This window comes from Callospermophilus lateralis, chromosome 17 (assembly GCF_048772815.1).
Source record: "Callospermophilus lateralis isolate mCalLat2 chromosome 17, mCalLat2.hap1, whole genome shotgun sequence".
In the NCBI taxonomy this organism is placed as follows: domain Eukaryota; kingdom Metazoa; phylum Chordata; class Mammalia; order Rodentia; family Sciuridae; genus Callospermophilus; species Callospermophilus lateralis.
The window spans coordinates 57099687-57112292 of NC_135321.1; the positions used below are offsets into that span (position 1 = coordinate 57099687).

Consider the following 12606-nt stretch of genomic DNA (forward strand, 5'->3'; position numbering starts at 1 on the left):
TTAGATTTATTTCTAAGTGTTTTTACCTCCTTGATTAGATTTATTTCTAAGTGTTTTCTTAGATTCATCATTAGTGCATAGGAAAGCTTTTGATTTTTATTTGTTGAATTTGTAACTACTCACAAAATTTGCTTTTTAACAGTAGCAGTCTTTCGGTTGAGTTTTTGGATCTTCTAAGTACAGGATCATGTCATTTGCAAATGATAATAATTTGACATCTTCTTCTCCTATTTTTATCCCTTTTGTCCTCTTGTCTTGCCTGATTCCTCTGGCTAGAATTTTTAGTACTATAATAAATAGGAGTGATGTAAGTAGATATACTTGTTTTGTTCCAGATTTCAAAGGAAATGCTTTTTAGTTTTTCCCCATTCATTATGATGTTGGCTTTGGGCTTTTTGTATATAGTCTCTATGATGTTAAGATAGGTTCCTTCTCTTTCTGAGGTTGGTGTCTTCAGTGTTTTTTTTTTTCACGAATGGGTGCTGAATTTTGAATTTTGTTGAAGGCTTTCTCTGTATCTATTGACATGTCTAAGTCCTTAATCTGTTTATGTGATGAATTACATTTATTGGTTTTTGTATATTAAGCCATCCTTGCATCTCTGGGACAAAACCAACTTGGTCAAGATGTACAATGTTCTTAATATGTTGTCGAATATGTTTTTCTAGTATTTTATTAAGGTTTTTACATCTAAGTTCATCAATGACATTGGTATGCAGTTTTCTGCCTTGATGTGTCCTTATCTCGTTTTTTGTATGACTGATACTGGTTTTCATAGAGTGAATTTGGAAGTATTTCGTCTCTTTCTATTTTATGGAATGATTTAAAGAGCATTGGCGTTAGCTGAATGCTACCAGACCTCTAAAGAAGAACTGAGAATCAACCTTGTCCTGGAATTTTCTGTGTTGGAAGTATTTTTATTACTGCTTCTATCTCATTGCTAGTTCTGTGTGTTTAGGTTTTATGTGTCCTCCTTATTCAATTTTGACAGGTCTCATGTATTTAAAAATGTATCCATTTCTTCTAGGTTTTACAATTTATGAGTATGTTCAGAATAGTCCCTGGTAAGCCTCTGGATTTCTATGATGTCTCTGTAATGTTTCTCCTTTTTCATCTCTTAATTTCATCAGTTCGGGTCTTATTTTCTTTCTTTCTTTCTTTCTTTCTGTACTGGGAATTGAACTCAGGGGCATTCTACCACTGAACCACATCTCTAGCTCTGTTTTGTATGTTTATTTAGAGACAGGGTCTCAGTGAGTTGCTTAGTGCCTTGATTTTGCTGAGGCTGGCTTTGAACTCAATATCCTCCTTCCTCAGCCTCCTGAGCAGCTGGAATTATAGGCATGCACCACTGTGCCTGGCTGGAGTCTTCTTTTCTTTGGGATAGTTTGAGCTATGGGCTCATCAGTCTTATTATTTCAAAGACCCAACTGTTTGTTTCATTTGTCCTTTGAGTCTTTTTTTAGTTATTAATTGTATTGATTTCAGCTCTAATCGTAATTATTTCCTCCTCCCTTCTACTGGTTTTGGTATTAGTTTGCTGTTTTCAAGATCCCTGAAATGCATCAGTAAGTTATTTGGGATTTTTTTTTTATTTTCTTATGTAGGCACTCATAGTTATACACTTTCTTTTTATATTGCCTTCATAATGTCCCAGTGTTTCCGGTATGTTCTATTGCTATTCTTGTTTGATTCTAAGAATTTAAAAATTTCTCCCTGATTTCTTTCATCATCCATTCATCATTCAAAAGTGTATTATTCAAACTTCATGTGTTTTTATAGTTTCTGTAGGGTGTTTTGTTATTTATTTCTAATTTTATTCCATTATCATGTGATAAGATGCAAGAAATTATATCAGAGTTTTTTGTATTTGCTAAGAGTTCTTTGTGACCTAAAATATGTTTCATTTGGAGAAGATTCCATGATCCTTAACCCTAACCCTAACCCTACGAAGAAAGGTATATTTAGGTATTTTAGGATAAAATAATCTATAGATACCTGTTAAATCCATTTGATTTATAATATTTTTCAGATCCAAAGAGTCTTTTTGAGTTCATGCTTGAATGCCTATCTATTGGTGAGAGAGGTGTGTTGAAATCACCCAGTAATATTGCATAGGGCTCCATCTGAGGTTTTAATTTGCGTAGTGTCTCTTTTATGTAATTAGGTACATGAATATTTGGGGCAGAAGTATTTCCTATCATATTTTTTTGTCAAATTGTTCTGTATACCAGTATGAAGTGACTTTCTTTGTCTCTTTTCATTAATTTTGGCTTGACCTTGCCTTTGATACGAGGAGAGCTACTTCTGCTTGTTTGGGGGCTCCATTTGTATAGTATATTAGTATATCAAAATTTATTCAATTTTGACAGGTCCTTCACTTTGAACCTGTGACAATATTTTCCTGTAAAGTGTCTTGCAACAACATATATTAAAGTATTATTTTTTAAAGCATTCTACCAGCCTATGCCTTCAAATTGGAGAGTCCATTTACATTCAGTATTTATTAAAAAAAGAGATGTTTATTAATTCTTTCCTTTTGATTAATTTCTGATATTTAATTTGGTACTGTTCTTCAAATGAGATTTATTTATTTTTGGGTTCTGGAATTTGGTTTTTATTCTATGTGGAGTATTTCTTTAAGGAAATTCTGTAGTACTGCCTTAGTAGTCATGAATCCTGTTAGTTTTTATTTATCTTGGAAATCAAAAGTAACTTGCCTCTAAATGTGACCTGATGTTTTAATCTAGAGACTTCTGAAATTTTGTTTTCTATATTTTAGGCATTTTTGTTATATTGTGTCTTGGAGAGGTTCTTTTTTGATCTTGTCTATTTGGGGATTTGAATGTCCTGTATCTGGATGTCCGTCTCATTCTCAAGATTTGCAAAATTTTTTGTTATTATTTCCCTGAAGAAATCCATTCTGTTAGCCTATATCTCAAAACCCTCTTCAATTCCAGTGATTTTAAATTTGGTGTCATAATATCCCAGCGTTCTTGTATATTCTGATCATGAGTGCTTGTTTTCTTTAATTCTGTCTAAATGTTCAAGGCCAGCCACTTTGTCTTCTAGTTCTGAAATTTTATCATCAGCATGGTCTACTCTATAGACTTTCAACTGAATATTTTATTTTGATTAATTTATTGTGTCTTTCATTTCCAGGATTTCTGTTTGGTTCTTTTTCAATATCTCTATCTCCTTTTTTAATGTCATATTCTGTACTGACTTCCTTAATTCACTGTTATTTTTCTATGTTCTTTGGAATTACTTATTTATTTTCATAATCATTCTTTGGCATTGTTTATTCTTTCATCCACTTTAATGTCTTTGAAGTCAGTTGTTAGTGAATTATAAACTCTAGGAGGTGTTGTGTTACCATTTCATATTTCTTATATTCCTGTATTGGATTTTATGTATCTTTTGAGACAGATTTCTCTTCCACACTATGTGTGGCTTTTTAGGAGCACAGCTTTCTGTTGCCAGAGTGCCCTAGAGTGCTCTAGATTATGATTTCCCTCAGAGGTGTATCCACAGCCTTTGTGTTAATTCTCTTTTTGCTATCAGAGTACAGGTCCATGTGTAGGACCGGAGGGCCGCCCCTAGCCATTCTTTCTTTGATACTTGTTGTTTTGATTTTTTTGTGTGTTTTTATTGTTTATATTAAAGTATAGCTAAAGTTTGATTGTTGTTAATTTGCATGTGAAGCAAGATGTACTGTCTTTTGACTGAATTTAGTTTGTTAGGAGCAGAGTCTCTACCTTGTGAACTTGTACTCTCCCAATAGATTCCCAGAACCTTACAGAAAAGTGGGAAAGAAATAGTAGTAACAAGTGATGCACACAATATAGAGCATTTAAATAAATACCTTGCTGCAACTATAACACCACTAAATTACCACAGTTACCACTAATTACCGTAAGAACAGGAATGGTGGGGGTCAGCAGTTGCCAACAGCAAAAACAATAACTGTGAAATAGATTTGGCATTAGACAGCAGGTGTCAGCTATGTAATCCACAGCAGTAATGATTAAGATGTCAGAATTGGTGGGGGTGGGAGTTACATAAACCAAATAGTTCTAAGAAGTTATAAAATGCAGTTCATTAATAGAAAAGAAAATGTGATAGGAAGGTAGAAGAGAGTCTATAGTGTTCAAAATGTGAACACAGAATGCGGAAGAGATGCAACTACTGATGTTTATAAAAAAGTAGGAAATTAAATAGGACAATGAATAAGAGAATTTGGCTGTTAGAGAAGAAAAGGGAGAAAGAGAAAGAAATAAAACCAAACTAAAACAAAAAATTTAACCCTCAAAAAACAAGGAAAAGTAACCACATTACGAATGCTAAAAATGGTAAAAACAAAAACAAAACATGTGTCCATGAACCAACAGCACACATACACAAAGACACACCAAAGGAGGACTATTTTTTTTAAATTTATTTATTTATTTTTTCATCTTCCATACATTTGATTCAAATGAGTTATGCATTTCCATTTTTACCCCAAATACAGATTGCAGAATCACATCAGTTACACATTCACAATGTTTACATAATACCATATTAGTGACTGTTGTATTCTGCTGACTTTCCTATCCCCTACTATCCCCCCCCTCCCCTCTCATCTTCCCTCTCTATCTCATCTGTTGTTGTTCCATTCTCTCCCTTCCCCCCCTTTCCCCTCACAACTTTGTATATGTGATTTCGTATAAAAATGAGGGTGTCCTTCCGTTTCCATGCACTTTCCCTTCTCTCTCCCTTTCCCTCCTATCACTCGTCTCAGTTTAATGTTAATATTTTCCTCATGCTCTTTCCCTCTGTTCAGTTCTTAGTTGCTCTCCTTAAATCAAAGAAGACATTTGGCATTTGTTTTTTAAGGATTGGCTAGCTTCACTTAGCATAATCTGCTCTAATGCCATCCACTTCCCTGAAAATTCAATGATTTTGTCATTTTTTAGTGCTGCATAATACTCCATTGTGTATAGATGCCACATTTTTTTTATCCATTCATCTATTGAAGGGCATCTAGGTTGGTTCCACAGCCTGGCTATTGTGAATTGTGCTGCTATGAACATGGATGTGGCAGTATCCCTATAGCATGCTCTTTTAAGGTCCTCAGGGAGTAGTCCGAGGAGGGCGATAGCTGGGTCAAATGGTGGTTCCATTCCCAGCTTTCCCAGGAATCTCCATACTGCTTTCCATATTGGCCGCACCATTTTGCAGTCCCACCAGCAATGTACAAGTGTACCCTTTTCCCCACATCCTCGCCAGCACTTATTGTTGTTTGACTTCCTAATGGCTGCCAATCTTACTGGAGTGAGATGGTATCTTAGGGTGGTTTTGATTTGCATTTCCAAAGGAGGACTATTTTAAATGAACAATGGAAGAATCATCTCCACCAAGGTATTTAAGACTGGTTGGTCACCACCTTATACCCAACTGTTCTTTCCATTTCTTCTGCAATGGTATTGATAGCGAGCAAGAGCAAGAGCTGAGAGTTAACCCTTCCTGTTTTTATGTTGCTCACTGCCTGCCAATTGGAATGGTCTAAAGTTGATAGTATTTGAAATAACATTCAGCTTCCCTTCTCACTAGTATAAAGTAGGACAGTAGTACTTTGAATAGGAGTCTTATGTGCACCGTCCAGATTCATGCACTTTCAGGGAGAGGCTGCTGAGTTCTATGAGGGGAGTTGTTATCAAGGAGACTTGGTCTAATCAGGCCTTTAGGGGCTTTGTTGGGTGGTGTCTGCTCTGGCAAGATTAGACAGCACACCATGGGACCCTAGCAGATGCCAGTCTCCAATGTGAGTGTAGGTCTCAGGAGCCTCCTAACAGTTATGCTCATGGATCAGGGGTGTCAATTCTTCCCACACACTGCTGCCCATGAACACAGTCTTCCTAGGTTTAGTCCCTGAGTGTATTCACACACACCTATTCAGATTCATTACCCTCTATAGCTTCCAGATTCAAAGAGAAAGCGAGCTGGACGTCTCTTCATTTTTCTGACCTGAATCCCCCTGGGTACAATTTTCTTTGTGCCTTTTTTTCACTCGTGTTCCTAGGCTGTGCGTCCCGCGCTTGATGGGGCAGTGTTGCAATGTTTGCTATGATTTCCTGGGTTCCAGCAGCAACCTGCAGTGTGGACTCCTTAAGGTTGCTATTATGTGAGTTTTCAACCTGCCAGTTGAGAAATAGAGAGCACTTTTCAAATACTAGTTCTTTGTGCAGTCTCTGCGTCAACTAAATTAGTCTACTTTTCTGATCTACAGGTTTTTCCATGCCAAATCTGTTGTGTTTCTCTCTGTTTTCCCTCCCCTCTGTGTTGCACCAATGCTGCTGCTTTACCTGGCTTGACTTGGATGTACTGGTTCTTGTTCTTGGTACAGGGCACCCAAATTTCTGAGTTTTTAAGACACTCTGTCCAATATTGAATTTTAGTGAAAGCCGCCTTTGACCTACTTCACTGAAAAGCAGTACTCCTGCTGCTTGAAACTCGAGTCATAGAGCAACTGAAAATACAGTTTTCCTCTCATCAGCCATCTTGAATCTCCTCTATACAGAGGTTTTTAATTTGATGCCATCCCATTAATTATTGGAATTATTTCCTGACATTTAAGCATTTTATTGGGGAAATTGCTGTCTGCGCATGTGTGTTGGAGTGTTGACATAAGTTTTCTTCTAGCAGTTGCAGAGTTTATGCTCTTATTACTATCTTTGATTCATTTTGAGTTGATTTTTTTTGCAGGATGAGAGATAAGCTGGGTATACAGTTTTATTCTTCTACATATGAATATCCAGTTTTCCTGCACCATTTTTTTAATAAAAGACTCTGTCTTTTCTTCATTGTGTCTTTTTGCACCTTTTTGAAGGATCAGGTCACTGTGTCTGTATGTTTTTTTTTAAATTTTTTTTAGTTGTTGATGGACTTTATTGTCTTTATTTTTATGTGGTGCTGAGGATCGAACCCAGTTCCTCACGCATGCTAGGTGAGCTCGCTACCACTGAGACACAAGCCCAGCCCTGAGTGTCTGTATGTTTTGTCTCTGTGTCTTCCACTCCCTTGGTCTGTATCTCTTTTTATGCCAGTACTGTTCTGCTTTTGTTATTCTAGCTCTATAGTATAATTTGAAATCAGGTGTTGTGATGTGTCAAGCCTTGCTTTTTTAGCTTAGAATTTCTATGTCTATTCTTGGTATTATTTCTTTCAAATGAATTTTATGACTTTTTCCCCTTGTTCTGTGAAGAATGTTATTGGTAATTTGATAGGAATTACTTTGAAATTATAGACCACTTTTGGTAATATCGGCCTCAAATTTGTAATCGCTGCTTCAGCCTCCCAAGTAACAGATTACGGCATGTTCCACCATGCCTGTTAATACTTCTGATTTTAAAATTATTCAAATTATCTTAGATATTGACCTAGAGATTATAATATACATCCTAATTTTTCAGTTTACTATGGGTTAGTAGTGATAATTTTATTAAAAAATAGCAACTTCACTCCAATTTAGCTTCATTACTTTCCCTTTCTTTGTGTTATTTTTGTAATTTCGATTATATCTTCATGGTATTAATCCAGTGACAGAATGTTATAATATTTATAAGTTTTGGCACTTTTAATTTTTTTCCTATGAATTCAAGTTATTGTCTGGTGTCATTTCCTTATAGCCTGTAAGAATTGTCATTTAGATTTACCATACATAAGTAGGTCTTCAGCCATGAATTTTCTCAGTTGTCTTTGATCTTGATAGAATTTTTTAAACTTAAAGTCACTTCTTATTGGTTTTATTGAGATGTAATTCACTTGCTATAAATTTAAGTATACAACTAAGTAGTTTTTAGTATATTTATAGAGTTGTGTAATTATAGTCATATTTGATTTTAGAACATTTTTACCCCAGCATACCCTCTTGAGAGAATGAGAAAGATAGATAATCTCTGAAATGGTCTCAGAACCATAATTGAGAATTGCTGTATCAATGTAATAAGCAGACTAATTAAAGTATTGAAAAGAACATAGATGGGGAAGAAAGGAGATGGTTGATCAGTTTAAGGGTGGTCTCACAGTAGTAAAGATGTTTAATCTGTATTGTCAAGGATAAGAATTTTACTCCCATGAAAGTAGAAATAAAGGGTAGTCTAACCAAAAGAAACAGATATGAATCTGGTACAATAGTAAGTACTAAGTTGAGATTAGCTCATCAAGAATGCAGGATAGGTGATGAGTCTCTAGCATTAGATAGGAGTGACTTCACTGTGTCATTAGGCAGGAATGAATTCAGTGGGAAGGATGAATATTAAACTTCTCTTTATTAATTTTTAACTTCATAAAAGTATTGTTAACTAATCAATCTCTAATCAATCATACCTTGTATTTTCCCTATCACATTTATGTGGACGAAGATTAAAAATGAAAAGCAATATGCCTGATGTACTTATTAGTATGCTTTGGGATTTCATAGCAACATGACATCCAAAGCTGCTGTTGGATGTTTTTCCCTCAACATTTTATGAATAAATGCTGCTTATTTGCATCTAAAGAGCGGAAAGGCAGTAATTTCCTGCTCATAGATCATGTTGCTTCTGTTCCTTAAGAAATGAAGGAATCAGAAAAATGGGGGGAGAAAAAGAAAGTATGACCATAGCAATGTATTTTTGCAATTCATATTTTTTGATTGTCATTTCTTAGTGAGTAACCTTGAAGCCATCTTGTGGGTTCTACTCCCCCCCACCCCCTTAAAATTTTAAGAAATTAATATACAGTTCTATTATATGTAGAGACCCTTTTACTGTTAACTATGACAGAATATTATTGTTTTGAAATCCTAATAAAAAGCTGGAACCAAACTTTAACTTCTTAAATGCATTTAAATTAGGCATAGTTTAATCAATATTTATGACTAATAAAACAGAATCTTACAAAAAGCTTCATGTGATAATCTAAAACCTGAGATTTCCTAATATATGAGAGCATATTAATAATTTTAACCTTCTGAATAAAATAGTTCTATCCTTTCATCATCATTAGTATAGTTAAGTCCTTGATTGTCTATCCAAATTGTTATAAAGAAATTTTATTATTTGGGTAACATAATACACATTTATTGTGGAAGAGTTTCAAAATACATGTAAAACTAATGAAAATTAAATTTACCTTATCAAAAACCAGGAGAGACCTGAGATTTTACCCTGTTTGGAAGCTGATCAATTTTATGGATGCTCATAGATGACACAGGATTCCTGGGGAGAGACAGAGGAATGTTTGTTACTAATAGAAATAACAGTAGCCAGAACTTCAGCATTTATGCCTGTTCCCTAAGCCTCTGTGTTAGTCAGCTCTCCATTACAGTGACAAAATACCTGAGAAGACAAAGAAGGAAAGATTTATGTTGGCTCCTGTTTTCAGAGGTTTTGGTCGGCTGGCTTCATTATTTCTGTGCCCATGGTGAGGTGTAGTATTATGATGGCTGAAGAGCATGGTGGAGCAAAACCCCTTACCTCATGGTGACTGGAAAGCAGAGAGCTAGAGAGGAAGGGGCCATGGACAAGATATAGTCCCCAAGGGCATGCTCTCCTTTCAACTATAGATTTCATCACCTTCCACTAGTCCATTCAGTCCTGGATCCATCAGTGGACAAATCCACTGATGAGAGCTAGTCACTTCCCAAAAGTCCCACCTCTGAACTTTGCTGCTTTGGGGACCCAAGTCTTTAACACATGAACCTTTGGGATACAGGTTTTCTCTTCTGTTCTGGTTGAATTAGTCTTCAGCTTCCCTGATTACCAGTAGGATAGAATGAGAAGTATTGTCCATTGCAGTTTCATCTGAACAGACTAGATTGATATCCTCCCTCTGTGGGGCTGATGCTGAATTCTAAATAGAAAGTTCTATCAACTAAGTTTTAGTTCTGATCATACCCTTGGGAACTTTGTTGGGATGGTATCTGCTCCTGAGAGAGTGAATCAGCACATCTCTAGGACCAGGTGGATGCTCCTCTTTTCTGGCTGTCTCCATCTCAGGGGTGTCCTGAGAATTCTACTTTGTAACCAACCCCTCACAGGTATCACTACACTGCCCACACGTGCACTGCCTTCCCAGGCTTAGGGTCTGTATTTGTATTTGCTGGTTAAGTTTCTAGACCAGCAAGACTCAAGGAAGCATGTTGCATTTCCGTCTATATCTCTAACCTGAATAACCCTGGGTACAATCTTCTCTGTGCTTGTTTCAATTGCATTCTGCTAGGTACACCCTAGGCAGCACAGTGGGTGCTTGCTGAGGATATGACAATATTTGTTAAAATTTCCTGGGCTTCTACAGCAACAAGCTGCATCATGACCTATTCAAGATGGTTCCCTGTTGCAGCACTTCACTTACCAGTGGAGAAACATAGAGCACTTTTCAAACACCATCTGGTGTTAATCCTCTGGTTCATCCAAATTCGGACTATTCTATAGTTTGTCCCACGCCAAATTTTTCCACTATATTTTTATCTACTTTGTGTTACACCTCTCTTCTGTGGTGAAATGTCATCACTGCTACTGCCTGCTTGGCACCAATGTACTCGTTTTTGTCCTATGTCCAAATCACCTGAATTTCTGGAACTCTATTAAGTCTTGTACTGTCCTATGTGAATTTCAGTGAATTCTATCACACAGATTGCTGAATCCCAAGCCCTGAGACAGCTGGAAAGTGTTCTCTAGTCCTTTGATCTCCATATTTACTTTTTTATTGATTAAAAGCAGTGATTCTTAAACTGGGAGGAATATTAAAATAGATCACTAAGCCCCCTGCCATTGTAATTCAGTAGGTCTAGGATAGAGCCAGAGAATTTCCATTTCTAATAAGTTGATACTGTTAGTCTAGCATCCCCTAAGAATTGGTATAGATGATTTGTAGGGGAATTGTCCCAAGACACCCCATAGATACCCTATACATATTCTTTTCATTAGCTTTAAATTGCCTGATGATTACTTAATCACTTAATACAACATTAAATGTTGTACAAATAGTTATTATACTCTTGTTTAGACAATAATGACAAAAATTGCAGGTTTAATAGAGAGATAATTTTCTCTTCAAATGTTTTTTATTCTGTGGTTGATTTAATCTACAGAGGATGAACTCAAGGATATAATAGGCCAGAATATCTCTATCTATGTCTGTATCTATATCTATAATCTATCTATATGTATATCCATTTAATTCAGTCCAGAATTGTGTTTTCAGAGTTGTATATTTATTCATTTGATACATCTAGACTCCAATTTGATATATGACTATGTTATATTGAAGATATTTTATTGTCATTTTAAAACTTTTTTATTAAATAAAAAGCATGGGGATATGAAAGAAGTTAGAAAAAATGTTAAATCTGTGTCATGAGTATATTGAATACAATGATGGTTTGTAAGACCTATTTTTGTCTGTTTGAAAATTTCCTTCAATAGTAGTTTTTAAATACAGTGTTTCTTTATATAATGTTGATATAACTTTATTAATAATTGGCTTTTTAATAGAGTAAAGACAAGATTGCATCCTACAGCAAAACTCCAAAAATTGACCGAAGTGATGTCGGCAAGGAGATGAAGGAGAAATCATCCATGAAACGTAAACTTCCTTTTACTATTAGCCCATCACGAAATGAAGAACGAGATTCAGACACAGGTAAAATAAATTGTTATTTTCTGGTAAAATCTTACTTATTTCCATACTGTGATTTTTCTTTTCATATGTATCACTCTTTTTGGTACCCCAATTTATAGAGAAATATTTGTATTATTATGTATGATTTATTATTTATTAATTATTTGATTTATTATTTTGAGGGTATAAATTCATTCATCACACAAATGTGATTTTTCACCAGAGAGAAGAAAAATTTATTCTTTACTCTCTTAAGAATGGTGAAATTTTGCTCAGTTAATAAGTATTCACTATAGTAGATTTGGAAAAAAAGTTTTGTGGACTGATGGAACATACCAAAGAACACCAAAAAAGAGACTGACTGCTTTTCATAGGATGTTTGTTTCTCAAAATTTGAAATCAGTCAATCCAAATTATTCATAATAGGTGGAACCACTATCTAATATTACTACTATCTAATAAGTTACCAGGTTGTACTGTAGCCCTGAACTAAACTAAAAAAATTATTAATTTTTTAAAATTAATGTAAACTTCAATATATTTGTCACAGGTGTTCTGTTCCTTGTGTGAAATATTAATAAACTATCTTAAAAATGTTTTTGCTTTACTTTTAGAATGTTAGTGTTCCATTTTGAGCTTATGTGCAGAGACTTTTTTGGGGAGGTGGGCACTGGGAATTGAACTCAGGGGCACTCGACCACTGAGTACTGAGCCACATCCCATCCCTATTTTGTATTTCATTTAGAGACAGGGTCTCACTGAGTTGTTTAGCACCTCTCTTTTACTGAGGCTGGCTTTCAACTCGTGATCCTCCTGCCTTAGTCTCCTGAGCCGCTGGCATTACAGGTTTATGCCACCACTTTGAGCTCTGTGCAGAGATTTTATCCTACTGATATCTTTTTAGAAAACTTTAATCATCAATACCAAAATGGTCTTAACTCTAGAAATTATTGAAAATAC

The 12606-nt window shown here is 35.3% G+C and overlaps 1 protein-coding gene across 6 annotated transcripts in view; it reads left to right on the forward strand.

Annotated features, from left to right (window-relative positions):
* Ankrd12 (ankyrin repeat domain 12) overlaps positions 1–12606 on the forward strand; it is a 116777-nt gene that overhangs the window by 31229 nt on the left and 72942 nt on the right. For all 6 annotated transcript variants that reach the window (XM_076836676.2, XM_076836673.2, XM_076836672.2 and 3 more), the window contains one exon: positions 11520–11667. In XM_076836676.2, coding sequence (XP_076692791.2) covers positions 11520–11667 — 148 coding nt within the window. The remainder of the gene's footprint in view (positions 1–11519; positions 11668–12606) is intronic.